This window comes from Tachypleus tridentatus, chromosome 11, assembly GCF_004210375.1.
Source record: "Tachypleus tridentatus isolate NWPU-2018 chromosome 11, ASM421037v1, whole genome shotgun sequence".
In the NCBI taxonomy this organism is placed as follows: domain Eukaryota; kingdom Metazoa; phylum Arthropoda; class Merostomata; order Xiphosura; family Limulidae; genus Tachypleus; species Tachypleus tridentatus.
This window is the reverse complement of record NC_134835.1, coordinates 97,152,066-97,171,834: the sequence shown is the minus strand read 5'-3', so window position 1 is coordinate 97,171,834 and position 19,769 is coordinate 97,152,066. Positions and strand designations below refer to the sequence as shown.

General features: G+C 31.4%; 1 protein-coding gene across 8 annotated transcripts in view; it reads right to left on the bottom strand.

The window, feature by feature from the left end:
• The window catches only part of LOC143232855 (voltage-dependent T-type calcium channel subunit alpha-1H-like), a 59,978-nt gene that overhangs the window by 25,994 nt on the left and 14,215 nt on the right, over nt 1-19,769 (bottom strand). For all 8 annotated transcript variants that reach the window (XR_013017820.1, XR_013017821.1, XM_076468822.1 and 5 more), the window contains exons 10-16: nt 19,589-19,740; nt 18,672-18,857; nt 9,660-9,777; nt 5,562-5,717; nt 4,364-4,517; nt 3,526-3,758; nt 3,166-3,348 (exon numbers count right to left, since the gene is read on the bottom strand). Coding sequence is in view for 6 of the 8 variants with exons in the window: in XM_076468822.1 (XP_076324937.1) it covers nt 3,166-3,348; nt 3,526-3,758; nt 4,364-4,517; nt 5,562-5,717; nt 9,660-9,777; nt 18,672-18,857; nt 19,589-19,740 (1,182 nt within the window). In the remaining 2 variants the exon portion in view is untranslated. The remainder of the gene's footprint in view (nt 1-3,165; nt 3,349-3,525; nt 3,759-4,363; nt 4,518-5,561; nt 5,718-9,659; nt 9,778-18,671; nt 18,858-19,588; nt 19,741-19,769) is intronic.

Sequence of the window (19,769 nt, the reverse complement as noted above, 5' to 3'; positions counted from 1 at the left end):
TTACATAAGTAATACTAAATAATTATTCTTACTGGTACAGACGTTATTTCCTGTCAGTGAAGTATTTAACTTTGAAATTAAGCCAAGGTTTAGAAATTTATTTAGTTATGTCACACGGAAGTTTACCGAAGAGGAGCGTTCAACTATTCAATGAAATTACACCACTGAACCCGTATACATAGACCATGGACTTTTTTCCTTCTTCATTTGAAGGTTGATAGTGTTATTAACTTCCGTTTCTTCACGAAATAAATCAATGTCCCATTTTACGTCTTGTGTTTGTAAAATGCCTTACGACTTCCTATTGAACTGCTAGATTGATCATATAGTACTGTTAACTTGGTAACTTATCTTTCCAGATGTAAAGTCTTTTGACATTTAGCTGAAGTAAAACCTTAAATTTAACGTTTCTTCTACCTGTAATGACATTAATTTTAGCATTTCCTTTTGATACTGCGATGTATGGTCACATTAAATTTACTGTTTACATATTTCATTTAACTACACATCCCAATCTCAATTATTGTATCAAGGAGGAAGATGATGCACTACTAACGAAGAGCACTAGGATTCTGGGATTTTCAGAAACTGGAGATCTGTAACGATATTTTAACAAGAAATATTTTAGTTAGACAGATCTTAAGTGAAATATGAGAAAGGGTAATTTCTATGTACACTTTTAAATCTTCTATTCTTAGTTTGTGTTAAGTTAAATATTAGTTTCTATTCCACCACTGCTTGTAATGTGTTTGACGTAATCCATGGCCATGTCAAGGTGTTATGAAACACAAAGGTGCACACGTAGACTATCATGTACTTCATCTCATGTTAGTAGTTTCCCTTCTTTATACGTTGTCAGTTTTGGAATATGAATAGCAATTTCTAGGTAACCAGTATAATATTTCAACCCTTTGTTAATGAATTTGTAAATTATGAAGCATTAAGTGTTTTCATAAGGTATTCGTTTCTTACTCTTGTTGAACATTTTCATATAGAGAAGTAAATAAATACTTCAGTGAACGCGCTAAAGATAAGGACAGTTCATAACTTTGTAAACTACTATGAAAGGTATAGATCTGTTTTTATATTTAAAACATATAAGCCTTAATTTTAAGTAATTTGGTTAAGAAAAAAAATTAATATAGTTAGCAGATAACCACATATTAACAAATTCGCTAGCCTACATTATTCTTTAAGCTGTTTCCATCCCTGATATTCTGCTTATAAATTGGTGTCAGAAAATATCTGTATATAAAGAAAAAATATGCATTTTGTGTTGTTAGACTCAACCACTAATTTGAGAAGAGCTTCGAAAGATGAAAATAAGAAAATAAAAAATAAAAAACATTTTTAGCATTTAATAGGGAAAATGTGAACACTATGAAATTAGCATAAATACTAGCATGGAGCTTCAGGTTATGCAGGGGCGTCAAACAGCAGCTGGCTACACTGGCATGTTGGAGAGAGCGTCCTTATTGACTGAAGGCCCTCGCTTGTGTGGAAATGACTGGATCTTTCACCACGACAACGCTGCAATCCACAATGCCCGAATGACAAAGGACTTTTTCCTAGCGAATAACGTGATTCTTTTGGACCATCCAGCGTGTTTGCCCAAACTGAATCCCATTGAAAATGTTTGGGGTGAAATGGAAAGGGAAGTCTATAGAAATGGACGTCAATTCCAAACAGTGCATGATCTTCGTGAAGCCATCTTCACTACTTGGAATAACATTCCAGCCAGCTTTCTGCAAACGCTTATATCGACCATGCCAAAGCAAATGTTTGCAGTTATTGGGAATTTCCTACCCTGTTTAGGACTTCTTTTTGTATGGTCTTAAACTTTTGATTCGCTAGTATTTAGGCAATTTCTTAGTGTTCACATTTTCCCTATTAAATGCTAAAAAGTTTTTTATTTTTATTTTCCCTTTTCTTATTTTCATCTTTCGAAACTCTACTCAAATAAGTGGTTGAGTCTAATAACGCAAAATACATATTTTGCTTTATGTTTATTGGCCTTAAGATTTTGGCCAGCAGTGTATATATTACTTACCACATGTTACACCGTACGGAACAGAATAATACACCATTAAGAGCACTTTACCCAGATAACCTCATTATGGAAAGTGTCTTGTGTTTTTTCTCTATATGAAATCTGGTATACAAGTCATCAGTTCATTTTTTTACCAAACAAGATTCTGCTTTACACAGAAACATATGTTGAACGATAAAGTTTCATTTGTTACAGCTCTTTTTCTGGCATATATGCTAACGAGTTCAGGAAACGCTTTAGAAGTAAATTAGCATTTTATATCATATAAATAACTTTGTTTGAATAATTCAGAAGTAAAACGATAATATAATCAAGAATAGAAATTGTGTTACCGTTTAAACCCTATGATACAATAAGACTCATTAATGAATTTCCATTCTTAATAAAAGCATTTGTAGTCAACACTAGAATAACTGGGTTTTTGATTAACTTATTTTTTTTAATCTACTGAAGTGGAAATGTTTCACTACAAATCGTAGAGCGTTTAAGATACTAAGTTAAGTATTCATTAATATCTTACATACTATGTATTTCTGTAGAAATATTACGGTTCCTTTTTGTTGAGCAAAACATACACCAAACATTACTCCTTCTGCTTACAAACCCCTAGCGGTTAGCATGTGGAACTGTGGATCACATGTTTTGCATCTCCGCGACCTCCCCACCACCATCAAAAAATTATCACGTTTCTTATTTTGTGGCCGTGAGTTCGTTATTAGGGTGATTGTAAAATTTTAGTATTCGAGTACAATAGCTCAACACTGGATAGCGAATACTTTTGACTAGTTTTCGTCGATTTAATCTGTTACTTCAAAATTAGGGACAGGCAGCCCTTGTGTAACTCTGTATGAAGAGCCAAGTAAAAAATAAAATCCAATTCCAAGTCATATCTTTTTGAAATTGTAAAATTGCACGTATTTAACGCCCTATCTAGTGTTATAAAAGTCCTGAAAAATATGTTTGTAAATATTTTCAAATTCTAAGTTTGTCTTAAGAAGTGACACTTTATATTTTTAATGCGGATTTCTAAATGCAGCTTATGTTTAAAATATAATCAGATAATGAAACTGAACAGAATAGTGCATTCAAAATGTATTTCTTGGTAATGTTCTTACGTTTCTGCTGAGAAGAGATGGTGATAGACTACTGCGACGAACTGGAGGAACTGGTGGCTGACTGCTCCTATGGTCAAAAGGCGTAGTTATTCCACTAGATGGCAGTGCCAACTTTATATTGTTTCTACTGTGAGTACAGGAAAGACTTGGAGATTGTTGCGCCGTACCAGCTAAACTTGGAATCTTCAAAAATAAAAAAAAGACAAATACAACAAACATGTATAATTCATGTTTTTCCGATCGGGTAAATTACAATTATTTAAATTGTTTAATCTATTTTTAAACTTAGAAATGTATCAATAATATTTGTAATAGTCACGGACATGTGCAATTAGGAATGAATAATGAGTCTTCACTTACTGGTGATTTATCAATTGAGTCAATGGAGGAATTGTTGATGTTAAGTGTCATCAAGTTGGAAAGTTTGTTATTTAAATCCCGTACCAATGGTTCCAGAGTGATATTCGGGGAACCTTGTGGTGTGGCTGCCGTATGAGTAATTATTGGTGGATAGCACAACAACTCACTTGATTTGGTATCTAACGTGCAAATGTTTGTTACAGCCAGCACGGGTGGATTAGACCCTCTGGTCTCTAAATAGAAACACATTAATGTGATTTTATATTAGCGGAATAAAACATGTAATTGTATATGTTTATAATAAATAACAATATTTTATAATAATATTATAAAGTTAATTATTATAAAATAGGTTAAAAAGAGACTTAGAAGATGAAGTCAATAATTAATAAATGTTGCATAGACTTCTTACGTTTGCTATTGGAATAGACAGATTCTTTTCAAAATACAGCTTTATGAAACTGGTTTGCAATGATAACTCTTTACAAGACATGGACAACATTCAATTTTAAAATATACAGACTTCACCTTTCACTCAAGTGCACACTTTCAGTTCATAGCTTTTAAGATTACAAGTACTTGTAATTAGAATGTCAACTCTTTCAAAGTAAACATATACCATATACTACAGATAAGTTTGTTTTCTTTTTTCAGATAAACTGTATTATTATTAAGTGTATGAAATATATAGAGTAAAGGCTTTGTTTCTATAATGATTTTAATATAATGTTCAATAATTATACAGTTGACAATTACAAATATTTCTAGATTCATGGTTGCAATAATGGTTCGTTATGTACTACTAAAGTACAAAATATCTCATATAATCTCAAATTACCTTTTTCAATATTTTCCTTGAGGTCAGCATCGTAAATTGTGACATTTGTGATTTCATTAGTTGGTTTGAAGCTGTCACTGTCAGGTGTGTTATATTCAGAATTATTTCGTTCACTTCCATCTGTTAGCTTTTCACTGCTCTTCTTTTTATCATCCTTAAAGATATAAAGAAAATTATTTTAATTAATTTTAACTAAGGAGTTTTTTGTATTGTTATCAATTACGTGAATTAAGGCAGTTGATATCTTGTTCTTGGTAATATTGTAAAATCATTTATTTAGAAATATTTGTTCACCTTTTTTTCATAAAACATATATCTGTACAGGACTTTTTAGCACTACATAACATACATTGTTTACACATTAAATACAAAGCTAAGTCGAATTGTATAAAGTAACCATTTTTCCTGAATATTTTTCTTTACTTAACTTTTGCCTTTATGAACAAAAATTTAGCCACTGTATTGTATAGGATCACTATAAAATAATGACACCAAAATTAGCTGCATGTTTTCCTTTATAACAAAATTAAACTTCAATATTTATCTATAATGAGATAGAGTGGATTTTACTTTACGAATGATTTATAAAACATAAACTACGTAAAAACTAAACCAAACACTTTGACTGAGATATTTGTAGAATTAACAAAACATCCAGAGAACACAACACAGACTGATTACCCTTGTGCAACTTTGCACTCAAGCAAAAAAAAAAAAAACAAAAAAACTAACAAAATCATTAATAAAAATTCCAGCTAAACGTTAGTTCCAGTTTTTTATATCGGTTTCAGTTTATTTTATCCAAAATTTAACAGTAAATTTGTAAACATTATTTTTGTATATATCTGTAAGTTTCAGGTTTTCATATTTTTTGTGTTTTGATTGCACATAAAAATTGATAAAAGTCTGATAAAACGTATGAAATTGATTTTTAAAACACTTTAACAATTTTCCCAATTTAAAAATATGAAACTACAACACTAAAACTATATTCAAAATAAAATGTGTCTTTTGTTATATGACATTATTTTGACAAGGATATGAGTGTTATTAACAATATTTTAATGAGAAAGATTAGTATATTTTCTCGCGTTTTATCTATCTATAATTGTATAGAATTCAGCTAGCATAAAAACTAAAGGAATAAAAGAGTAAATGTTCTTTATATGAAAAAAAACTAAATATAAATTATTCTTACTTCAGTAGAAAACCCCTCCACTAGAATTGCCACAAGAAGATTGAACAGGACATAATTTCCAAAAGTCATGAGAGCCACAAAATACAAGGCAGCCCAATGCGATGTCTTCTCCATGCCATTGAAAAGTACAACATTCCAGTCTTCCTGAGTTAGTATCTAAAATAGTTTATATTTTATTAGTTAAAGCTATTCCACAGTCTACAATGATCTGAAATATTACCATTGTGTTACACCTAAAACTTAATAATCAATATGAAATATTTAGATAAAACAGAAATAAAATTTAAAACACACCATAGAAAACTTATAATTGTTGTCAGAATTTTTTTCCAATTTATTATAAAACTAAAGAATTAAACATTTAAAGAATAATCATACAGTAATAAGCGTAATTATGTGTTTCAGACTGTATCGGTGAGATTATAAGGAGTTCTCAACAATGAGTATATTTTAAACTTTTGACATTTACATTGAAGATTGCTTGTGCAATAACTACTATAAATTAGGTAATTATACGGTATGTCTGGCAATCCTATAGAGATTACCCCGTTAATTTTCAGAATCGTCTGAAACACATTGCCTTGACTGTTTTCATCAGCTTCTGCCTCTTGAGACTGAAGTTTGACTTCAGGGAGAAAGTTATCTTAGATGCACCATATTCTGGCATTTCCCTTAACTTGGGCTGTGTTTGTAGCGATAAAGACGTCTAAATTTTTGTCACACCTGCAAAAGTTTAATTTAATATCCAGCAGAGGACTTCTAGACCCATTAACTCAATATTTTATAATCATCAGTTCTTAGTGTTTAACTTGTTCTCCTAGTTACAAGTCAATGAACTTTTAGAAAATGCCATTTTCCATAATTTTAATCTTCGACTATATTAATCAAGACATTAGAAGGTCACAGGCAGAAACAATTGTTAGGAGAAAAGCAAACGCTCCTTAAAATATAACTTTCAGCCACAGCATCATATTTTTCTTAACTACCCTGTAGTATTCTCAAACTCACAAATTTTTCAACATATATGCCATAGAATAGCAGGTTGTTTCAACAAAATCTTTCGAGCGTACAGAACTTGAATTATGTTAACTTCAATTGTGCACAGGTTGAACACAGCGAAATGATCTATGCTCACACAGAAACGATATCATAGTATAAAGGCAAGTTTATACTGTGGCATATTTGCTGTTAAGTTTTCTGAACGTTAAACTATTAATATATGTTTTAAGTATGACTCATATGATTCTGTTCCATGGCAGCACAAGAAAAATAACAACGCCACTTTTCACAGGGTGTAACTGCACCTACGTTACCGTCGATCATTCTCACTCCTAAATAAAAAAAATGTTATATTGTTGGAGTATCACATGACTAGCCAGTGGAAAATATTATTGTATTTCTATACACCATAGTCTAAATTACAGCAACCATTTTTAATGTATACGTGTGATATCCTAGTTATATGAAATAGTTCTGTGAGTAACCAGGGCATGAGAAAGTTAGTAGCTCCCTTATCCGATTTTATATAATAAGAATACATACAATATCGCTCAAAATTAAAAAAATAAGTATTTTAATTAAAGAGAAAGAAATTATAGTATGCTTGCCTCCCACCATGTGCCGTTAGTTTACACAAAGATATAAAAAGAAAGATGAATACAAACTAAGTCAGACAAAAATTCACTTGTGAGTAGAAATTCAAATATTCAACTAATCTCTTTTCAATATTATTCGAACATCTGAAGGGGTAAATATTTGTACGAAACGGTGTAGTTGAAGGAAACGAAGAATAATTTATGTATATTATAATGCTCTTCAGAAAATTGTGTTGTATAAAATACATTTGTTCTCTTTGTGATGGCTGAGTAAGTTTAATATATTAATAGATGGTTTAATAGGTTATAATCTAGATAAAAGGTTCATTTTCTCGAAACTTTTTTGTAAGAATTTTTGAATAATGTTTTGTTAGATACAAGAATCTAGAATAAAATTTAAAAGGGGAAAATAAAGAGGAAAGAATAAACTGGTTGTAATAAATACTAAGAAACGACAGTTACAGGCTTAGTGTATAAATGAAATAGCATGTGTTTAATGGGCCGGACTTTGAACCTACGGGTCACATTCACGTCTTGTTAGCTCAAAAAGTCATATTATGAATTCGGGGGTCTAAGTATATAGTTCAAGAACAAAGACGACTAGCATATATTTAGAACTAATTAATTTTAAATTAAGGACACGTGCAATTTGTTGTTTTATTGCATAATTCTTACCTGAAAACCTGTAACAGTTGCCCATAAAAAGTTGTTGAAATGATTGAGTTCACACAGAAGGAGATATTGGGATTTAGCAGCTCCACACACGTGCAAGGTCATTTATAATCCGCTTGATAATAGAACTTGCCACCAAACAAATACATACCCAAGCAGCTGCAAACAAAGTACCCAAATCGAACTGCCCAAAATCACTAAAGAACTTCATCGTTCAAGTTTTTAAAACAAATAAAATGATTATTTTAAGATATTGAATTCTGATGTACAAACATAAAAAAAAATTATCACCGTTGAAATGATAATAACTCTTTGCCTTTATTGCCTGTTTCATTTTGTCTTTATCGAAGTTTGTTTTAATTATAACGTTTCTTAAATATTTTGTTAATTCAAGATGCCGTATTGCATGTTGAATTTCTGCATGACTTACAGTTAATGGCTGAATATGCAAATACATTTGATAGTGTCTTTATCCTACCGTTCAGAATCGATTATCCATAACCTAAATGATAATACATACCAAAATTTCGAATGTCTGAGAACAATTTAAATTTACTAGTTCAAGAAATACTTAGTAACTGTTGAACGATTTATGAAAAGTCTGGTATCTTATTCTGTTATACTATCACACAATATATAAAAGTTGTACAATATAAAGAATAACAACAACTAAAGCTAACTGTTTGTCATTTCATTTATGTATTTATTCTGAAGTATAATACAATGAAGTAATTATTTTTGGTGCACTGTAATGAATTCAACACTGAAAGGTTCATTCATTATTATCTAATAAAAATGTTTCGTAATACGTTAATCGTGTGTACTCCAGCAACCTCTTATTTTATATTGTGCTCAGAATTTTAATTTACAGAGATACTATGTGCTAAAATATTGAATTTACTTCATATACACGTAAGAAGAATAAAATCTCAAATGATATTTTAACAGAACATAGTTTCTAAATATTTCGCTTATAAAAGTAATTTTTTTTGTATTTCTAAAATAAATACTAAACGCTTTAATTGGAAAATAATTTTCTCATGAGAATGTTTGTTTGTTTTTGAGTTTCGCGTAAAGCTACTCGAGGACTATCTGCGCTAGCCGTCCCTAATTTAGTACTGTAAGACTAGAGGAAAGGCAGCTAGTCATCACCAGCCACCGCCAACTCTTGGACTACTCTTTAACCAACAAATAGTGAGATTGACCGTCACTATATAACTCCCCCACGGCTGAAAAGGCGACCATGTTTGGTGCGACGTGGATGGAAGCCCGCGACCCTCAGATTATGAGTCGCACGCCTTAATCCACCTGGCCATGCCGGGCCTTCTCATGAGAATAAACCCAAAATATTTAACAGCCGAAATAGCCCTATCAAAATCAGAAGCATAATAGTAGCATATATTTTTAGTCTTTAAGAGAACAACAAGAACAAAAAACTCGCTTTTTAGATAATGAGAAATTTCATTCACCTTGACGTTGATATTTGTTTTGATAAATTTGGAAGAGATGTTTTTAGTTTTCTTTCTTCATTTGTAAAAGGGTACATGTGTCATTTTTCATTGCTAACGTCTCATGTTTCTTTTTAAAACAAACTTTCATCTGAAAATTAATTCTCAATTATGTAAATTAGGTGTATCGTTCAAGCACAAAAGTGTAACAAAACTTGCCCAGGTAAAAAAACACAATACAAAGGAAAAGTCCTATAAGAAGACGTGTGTAGAGCTGCTTTCCTCTTTTGTTATTACACATGACATTTCTAAGACTACATGTTTTACTGCTACTGTTATTCTTCTTTAAGTTCAGAATATGTGAATAAACTGGAAAGATATACCTGAAATACTGTCACTATAGCCCATAGTAAGGAATCAAAGTTCTTCCGATCACACTGCATCGTGCCATCTTCATCTTTTTCACAAAATTTACACCCAAAAAGGTTCATACCTAGAATACTGAAGGGAGGTTGGTAGTAAAGCCAACTGGTAAAATACACAAAAAGGAATAAAAACAAAAATCACCAATATCAAAAAAGGGGAGGAAGAGGGAAGTGAAAGAGATGTGATCCTCACAAATAAAAAAAAAATCGTAGGAATCAGTTAATTACAAATGGTACGTAAACATAATAGAAATGTTGTAAAAGTGAGCAACGTCAATACGGGTGTACCATGTTTCTTTACATGTTTATGTCTATAAAAGGTCAGTATATAAACATGCTGGGGTTTATTACATGTACAGTCATGTGAAAAAGTTAGGACATCCTATGAAAGCCTGTGAATTTTTGTAACATATTTGGATATATAGATACTTAATCTCAATTTCAACAATACAGAGAGATTATAGGAATATAACTAAACAAGTAAAACTGAAGAAAAGACTTTTCAAGATCTTCTGTAAATGTAATTCTACAAAAATGCATATTACAACTGAGGAAAAAGTTAGGACACTCTACTCCTTAATAGCTAGTGTTAGCCCTCTTTGGCTGAAATAACTGCAGTGAGACGCTTCTTGTAGCCATCTACCAGTCTCTGATATCGGTCTGAAGAAAGTTTGCCCCACTCCTCAATGAAGAATTCTGTCAGCAGCTGTGAGATGTTTGAGGGGTTTCTTGCATGTACAGCCCGTTTCAAGTTGCCCCACAGCATCTCAATGGGATTAATATCTGGGCTTTGACTCGGCCATTCCAGGACTCTCCATTTCTTAGTTTTCAGCTAGTCCTTGGTGGATTTACTAGTATGTTTTGGGTCATTGTCGTGTTATAGGGCACAGTTTGGCTTCAGCTTTAATTTTTGTACAGAGAGTCTCATACGATCCTCAAGCACTCTCTGATACACAGTAGAACTGTGGATTCTATCGTGGATTCTATGATTGTGAGCTGCCCAGGTCCTGCTGCACAAAGCAGATCCAAACCATGACACTTTTACCTTCATGCTTCACAGTTGGTATGAGGTTCTTTTCCTGGAATGCTGTATTTGGTTTACGCATAACATGTCCTCTGTTCTAGTGTTCAAATAATTCAATTTTGGACGCATCTGTCCAAAAAACATTATTCCAGAAGCCCTGGTTTTTGTCTACATTCTCTCTAGCAAACTTCAGTTTGGCCTTGATGTTTCTCATAGAGAGCAAAGGTTTCCTCCTTGCACACCTCCCATGCAAGTTACACTTGTGCAGTCTCTTTCTGATTGTAGAGGCATGCACTTTCACATCAACAGTAGCCAGGGCCTGTTGTAGGTCCCATGATGACATGTTAGGGTGTTTGGAGACCTCTTTTAGCATCTTGCGGTTTGCTTTCGGGGTGAACTTGCTTGGACGACAAGACCTGGGCATGTTGGCAGTTGTTTTGAAAGCCCTCCACTTGTTGATTATTTTACGGACAATGGAATGGCTGATTTAAAAATCTTTTGAGATCTTTTTAAATCCCTTACCAGACTCATAAGCTGCTACAATTTTCTTTCTGAAGGCCTCACAGTTCTTTTGCTCTCACTATGGTGCTCACTCTCACTTCAACAGTCAGGAACACACCAAACTAAATGTTTGAGGTTTAAATAGGGCAAGCCTCATTCAAAATGCTGAGTAACGATCTTCTAATCATGTGCACCTGGTGTGATACACCTGTGTGTGAGTTGAGCCATTTTAAGTGGGAATAAATGTGGGAGTGTCCTAACTTTTTCCTCGGTTAGAATATGCATTTTTGTAGAATTACATTTATAGAAGATCTTGAAAAGTATTTTCTTCAGTTTTAATTGTTTAGTTATATTCCTATAATCTCTCAGTATTGTTAAAATTGAGATTAAATATCTATATATTCAAAAATGTTACAAAAATACACAGGCTTTCATAGGGTGTCCTAACTTTTTCACATGACTGTATCTTAAATCTTATTTAAATAACTCAGTTTACCCTGAACTTAGTAAATCTCTAAAGATAGTTTTATAATCCAAACTAAATATATGTAGAAATATATATATACTAAAACTAACACAAAATTGCTATTATATAAAAAACTAGCTGAAAAAAATTCGGATTCTGAAATTGATAGTAAATTCAGTCTATCACAATTTTTGTTTATCTCTAAAAACTCATAATTTATGTTTGTTAGAGTATCCATAAGTATCCTTTTTTCTGTTAAATTTTGAGGATAAAGAAACACATGCAAAGAATGATTATTTTGGTTCTTTCAATTATTATCCTATTTTATCTATTTGTTTAGCTGGATGTGCTAAATAGCTCCATCAATTATGCTGAATAATGTTTATTCGAATTTCTAAATTCTATAAGCTTTAACTAGCGTGTTGAAGGAATTAATTAAATAAGGATACGTCATCAACGAAGCAAGGAAATATTATTTCTCATTTTGGGATTGATCAAATTTTATATTTTATACACTGAAATTATAAACTTTATTGCAATTGCATACAGCAATTCACAGACAAAAAATCGAACTTTATAACCTGAGCTATTTCGAAAGGTAGACTTTTATTCATCAGTGAGAAACCTGTTTGCTACATATGAGAAAAGCTTCAGGTTGTAGGTTGTTTATTTTTATATTTTTGTTAAGTTTATGGACTTATATGCTTTCTTAACTTCATACAACAATCCTGATATTTTATATTTTAAGTCTTCTTGCTGTCAACTTGAGAATATTATTATTATTTCTTATGTAATAACATACAGTAGCTTGAGCATATGTCCGAGTTTAAAGACAAAATTAATTGTTTACTTTATAAAGCTGCTTTAGATAGCAGGCTATTCAAATGTCCATTGACACGCGAGTAATAATTCAAAACTTGAAAAGTAAAAAAATAACAATTTCAAAGGTATATACGTATATGTAATAACAAGTAAAACTTCTTTAAACTACCAAATTGCTCCACAACAAAAACTCTTGTAGGCATCCATAAAGGTGGGTAAACATCATCTAGAAATGTAACGAATAAGTAGTATCAATGGATGCTTCTATCTACAACATCCTCGCTTTTTAAAGGTTAAAGTACTGTCCAAATTTGACAAGTTTTAACAAACCAGTTTCATTGTGAATATTAGTTACTGTTCTTGTTCTGCCCTATGTCGATGACATACATATCTTGTCGTCTAATGTGAAGAATGGCGTTAATTTTGAAACCATTGTATATGTAAAAAATAGCAATCTGACATTTATGTTACACTCTCTATACACAGGATCATCTTAAACTGCTCTGTAATTGAATATTTTATTGTTATTTGAATAATTTTGAAGCAATCTGCAATACAATGCTTGCGTACTACCTCATGCTAATAATTATACTTTTGAATAATTCATAGGAGAAATGGTGTACTTATGCACAACTTTAACTTTCCACCTCTAACATAGGATTTTTACTAACCTCTATGATGTTCTGTGACGCAATTTCATAGGTATGGAAGAGGCTCATTTATAACTATAACTGTTGTTATTATGAAATGATTTTGTTATTTTTTAGTATAAAATCTTTCATTTGCTATTGTCTAGTCTGTTGTTTTTGATATTTATATGGTGCGTGATGCATATTAATAAAATTTCAGAAGAATATGACCTTGAAGAAACCTTGAATGATCTCATTGACATTGTCACAGGATAGATCCATGATATTTGATTCCATACCACTAAAAATAAATTTCATTTCTGAATTGTTTACCTATCAGTAGAGTTACGAATCACATTGTTACTATCACTTTTAAGATCTGTTAATTTAACATATCAGCTAGTGTACAACATTTCGACAAAATTTGGTATCATCATTAAACTTGTCATAGCGTTTTATTCATTACTAATTCAACCTGTCTTCAAACATTAAGTGAAAGTAAATCATGAACTCTTCTTTTTCCAACTGTTTGTTTTGGAATTTAGTACAAAGCGACACGAAGATTATTTGCTCTAACTGTTCCTAATTTAGCAGTGAAAGAAGAGAAAGAAATAGCTAGTAATCACATTTACTCTTGGGGTACTCTTTCTCCAACGCATTGTGGGATTGGTCGTACATTGTAACGCCCTCACAACTGAAAAAGTGAGTATGTTTAGTGGGACGGGGATTCAAACCAGCAAACTTCTAGATTGCAAGTCATGCTTTCTAACCATCCGGTTTATCAATTGTATTAAACCGTTTCAATGGAAACTTTAAAAGTCTATTTACTGGGATGAAGACTAAAACAGTGATACGAAGTATATCAGTATTGGTTTAGATTCATGTTCTGTAATTATGTTTATTCACCGCAAAAATAATACTAAACTTATATCATATAAAACATACTAAGTATTACGAAGGCCACCTGAATTATAAAACTACTTTCACAGATAAAACAGTCGAAAGGTTTGATATTTTTCGCAGACAATCTACAAAAAGCTCTGTAAAGTATTAAATAACTTGGTATCATTAAAAGAAAAGATATAAAAATAATATACAGTTTTTAAAAATATGATGTTAGTTATATTAGGAATACTAGAAAAATTGTGTAGCATTATTTAGAAAGCCAGCCCACTATGTTCTTTGATTAATTCTATGCACTCTTATTGTCAAAAATTTAGATTACCCTAAATTATCTAGGCAGATAAGAATGCCTTAATGGTTGGCAGTAGGTCCTGTTGATTGTTTGACTGTATGCATTTTTTTTACATTATTAGTTCGAAATTACGAAGGTTGACACAAATATTCCTTGAGTAGTTTTGGGTGAATATCCAAAAAAAGAGGCTTAACTGTTTTATAACAGTTGTATCCCTACACAAAAACTTTATATTGATCAAACATGCAGTTTTAATAAGACAAAAATAAAGGCAGAAAGATAAATGGAGATATAATGAAAACTGAAAATGTCAATATTTTACGAAACACCAAAAGATAATTTATAAAGGTCTCAGATTCAGGAGTGTGAAGATTGTGGTTATGTTGTTATAAAGTGACTACTTTATGTGTTACAAATACAAAACAAACTTGTTTTCACAGACACGTACATCAGGTCAACCTACTGTGCTAATTTCGTAACAATGTGTTACGTTAAAATAATTAAATCCACTCAATCGTTTATATTTATCAACCAACTCGATGCATATACTTTGGGAAAATAAAAATATAAACTTGGAACAATAGAATTTGAAGTTCACAGCGAAAAAAAGGATTATAACTTTTGATTTTTCATTAACTAAGTAACTAGCCAGAATTTACTTTGAGCCTTTTGATATGTAATATTGTTCTGTCACTTTCTTCGTGTTATAATATAGCATTAGACTCAGATTACACTTCTCAGTAGAATGAGTCAATGGTTGATTTTAAGTGGAAGACACCGACTTAAATTTACTTCATCAACCGGGGAAACAATGTCTGGGAAAACACCAAGACATATATTTAATTCCTTTGACACATTATTTTATATTCTGTTTGCAGCACTTTGTAATTAACTTTTTTTTATAAATAATTAAATGTTTATGTAAACTGACACTCTTTGCATGATCTTTCAAAATATATTTATGAATATGATTAAAATATAAATAAGTGATCCTATGCTAAATAATAATCTTAATATATACAGTTATTTGAAAAAGTTAGGACACCCTATGAAAGCCTGTGTATTTTTGTAACATATTTGGATATATAGATATTTAATCTCGATTTTAACAAAACTCAGAGGTCATAGGAATATAACTAAACAATTAAAACTGAAGAAAAAACCTTTTAAAGATCTTCTGTAAATGTAATTCTACAAAAATGCATATTCTAACCGAGGAAAAAGTTAGGACACTCCCACATTTATTCCCATTTAAAATGGCTCAACTCACACACAGGTGTATCACACCAGGTGCACATGATTAGAAGATCGTTATTCAGCATTTTGAATGAGGCTTGCTCTATTTAAACCTCAGACATTTAGTTTGGTGTGCTCCTGACTGTCGAAGTGACAGTGAGCACCATGGTGAGAGCAAAAGAGATGTCTGAGGCTTTCAGAAAGAAAATTGTAGCAGCTTATGAGTCTGGTAAGGGATCTAAAAAATATCCCAAAAGATTTTTAAATCAGCCATTCCACTGTCCGTAAAATAGTCAACAAGTGGAGGGCTTTCAAAACAACTGTCAACATGCCCAGGTCTGGTCGTCCAAGCAAGTTCACCCCGAGAGCAGACCGCAAGATGCTAGAAGAGGTCTCCAAAACACCCTAACATGTCATCACAGGAACTACAGCAGACTCTGGCTACTGTTGATGTGAAAGTGCATGCCTTTATAATCAGAAAGAGACTGCACAAGTGTAACTTGCATGGGAAGTGTGCAAGGAGGAAACCTTTGCTCTCTAAGAGAAACATCAAGGCCATTCTAAAGTTTGCCAGAGAGAGTGTAGACAAAGACCAGGACTTCTGGAATAATGTTCTTTGGACAGATGAGTCCAAAATTGAATTATTTGGACACCACAACAGGGGCATTGTTTGACGTAAACCAAATACAGCATTCCAGGAAAAGAACCTCATACCAACTGTGAAGCATGGAGGTGGAAGTGTCATGGTTTGAGGCTGGTTTGCTGCAGCAGGACCTGGACAGCTCACAATCATAGAATCCACCATCAATTCTACTGTGTGTCAAAGGGTGCTTGAGGATCATGTGAGACCATCTGTATGAAAATTAAAGCTGAAGCGAAACTGGACCCTGCAACACGACAAAGATCCAAAAACATACCAGTAAATCCACCAAGGACTGGCTGAAAACTAAGAAATGGAGAGACCTGGAATGGCCGAGTCAAAGCCCAGATATTAATCCCATTGAGATGCTGTGGGGTGACTTGAAACAGACTGTACATGCAAGAAACCCCTCAAACATCTTACAGTTGACAGAATTCTGCATTGAGAAGTGGGGCAAACATTCTTCAGACCGATGTCAGAGACTGGTAGATGGCTACAAGAAACGTCTCAATGCAGTTATTTCAGCCAAAGAGGGTAATACTAGCGAAAAGAGGATAGGGTGTCCTAACTTTTTCATCAGTTGTAATATGCATTTTTGTAGAATTACATTTTATAGAACATCTTGAAAAGTCTTTTCTTCAGTTTTAATTGTTTAGTTATATTCCTATAATCTCTCAGTATTGTTGAAATTGAGATTAGATATCTGTATATCCAAAAATGTTACAAAAATACACAGGCTTTCATAGGGTGTCCTAATTTTTTCACACGACTGTATGAGCATATACTTATATATATATTTAATTTTAGAAGTTTAAATTAGTATTGGAAGTAATACAAAGATATGTCAAAGAATATTCAGTGTATGTTTTCTAATTAAAATAACATTACTTTACACTTTTTACGTTTTTGTCATTAATTACACTATTCCCAAAAAAGTAAAAATTATATAAAGATTACTTTTGTTGAATTGTTTATTACTTAGGACAAACGATCATTTTTGTAACAGTATTTAGCTGGTTATACAACTGAGTTAATTTAAGAAACTAGATTAAACAAATAAAATACATAGAATATTGTTCAATAGTGGTACAATTTATATATTCTACATTTAAAAGAAAGATATAGTGGAGTTAATGATGGGATTTAAAGAAGGTTTTTTTTTAAGCAAAACGATTGTTTTTGAGAAAAATATTAAACATCTTGTGTACTATAAGTATTATACGCCTTATTTATTAACTGTGTACTAAAAATCACCCGAAATATGAGAATTAAATATGATGAGGGACATCTGTCTATTATTCTTTTAAGAATTGTCCACTTTATCTTTATATATATATATATATATATGTATAAAGATAAAGTGGACAATTCTTAAAAGAATAATGACTTTACTAAAAATGCATTTAGCTTTAATGTAATAATATTCCAGCTTAATACGTCACAATATTTAGTATTCTCATTAAATTAACAGGAGCTACACTTCAAAATATAGTAGCAATTTCATTATTTTCAACCTTTTACGCGATTTTACAAAATTAGTATTAAATACTTAATTTTTTGGGGGTAAAGGAAACTAGATAATTTTACACCTTTAATTGGCAGGAAATATATAAAAAAGATAATTTGAAAAGAGTGAAAAAAAGTATTTAATGATTTATCGAACATAAAATATAAAATAAAACATTATTTTCTGGAAAATAATACTAATTCCTGTTTAGCTTAAAGTTGAATAATTGATAAGAAATTTTAACTTTTGTGTCTTGGTAGCATTTAGTATATGCTGTGCACAAGAAGTTTCACACATAGGTTTAAAGTATTTGTCTTTCTGAATGCATCATGCAATAGTTTCAACGCTGTGTTTCGCGATAAAAACGTTTAATAAGAAACCAACTTTGTGAATCAGAACAAACAAAGCACTTTATAAATTAAATGTATTAATAATTAACCTAAAACTAAGATATATTTTATTTGTCAATTTGCTCTAACATTTAATAATAAATTCATATAATTTCAAAAATTATTTAATAGTAATTAAGATGAATTAAAAATTTCTAGAGAAGCACTTAACAGAATTAGTATGAAAATGTAACTAAAGTTTTCTTCTAAAGAATAAAAGTCTTAACTACAGATTATGTCTGGTATGAGTATTCAGATCATGCTAGACGATGAAAAAGTTATTTAAACATTTTCAAATAAAAACCACGAAAGAGGAAACGGATCATATAATCTTGCACCAAACCTATTTGACATGGTATTGTTTGTTAAGTACATATTTTATAACTAAAATTGTTCATTTTAACTTATAATAAACGATCTTATATTTCTCAGCTCTTATATTTTCGTTTGTTTAAAAACAAAAGTGATGTCGTCAAATAATCATTAAAGAGCTATTTAGAAACAACCTCACTAATTTGATGATTATACAATTTTCTTGTACATGAGAGCTGTTAATCCTACCTGAAAATAAATATGAAAAGAATGAGAAGGGAAAAGAAAACAGCTACGTTGTCCATGGTCCGCAACATTATGACAAGTTGTCTTCGTAGAGCTGGCATGAACCTGACTAATTTTAATATCCTAAGAAGTCGAAATGTTCTTAAAACTGATAATCCACTACCAGTACTTTGCCAAAGTTCTACAATGCTGCAAACAGATAAAACAATTATCAATAGATAGGGAAATAAAGGGCGTCAAATAAAAAGCCATTATATCAATTAAGACAATACCTTTCGATATTAACGGCAAGCAGTGTGATACTTTTACTCCGAAAATAACTTAGCTGTGATTCTAACTGATATACACACAAATATATATATATAAGTTAAACCTTAACTACACACATACACAAAAATATATATATTAGTCAAACGTCAAATACACACACACACACAAATGCATATATGTATTACTTAAACCTCAAATACATACTATATATATTTACACCAGAAACTCCTTTCCTCTGAAAAAAGTAGGTGATTAGAACGTACAAAATGTCATTTTGCATGAGTATTACTTTAAACAGACATGGTGCACATAATGTAAAAAAAAGAGTGCTTGTACCCTATGTAAAGTGTTATGTTTCTAAAAGATCTAATAAGAATAATAATTCAAAGAAAATATTGCACGGAATTTACAAAATTTGTTTAAAAATGTATAACAATGAATTTTAAAATATCACATGTAAATACCTATCGCCAATCTCACATTTCGTATATTGACTTTTTTAACGAGATCTCAGCAAAATAAATACATATTAGTCTAGAAAGTTTGTTAGATTATTTATGTATGCAGCCGCTACATTTCCAAACATAAACTGCAAAGGACAAATTGCACTTACAACCAATGAATCCTTATGAGTTTTACAAAGCACTTACCTAAGGATCACAATAACGCCATCAAAAACGTTGAAGCCATTACTTATATAACCAAAAACGCCTTCGGCTAGAATTTTTAGCACCATTTCGAGACCAAAGATCCCAGTTAGAATGAAATTACAAACTTCTACTGCTAAAGAAAGTTCTTTTGGCTGAAAAATGAATAAAAGTTTGAGATGCT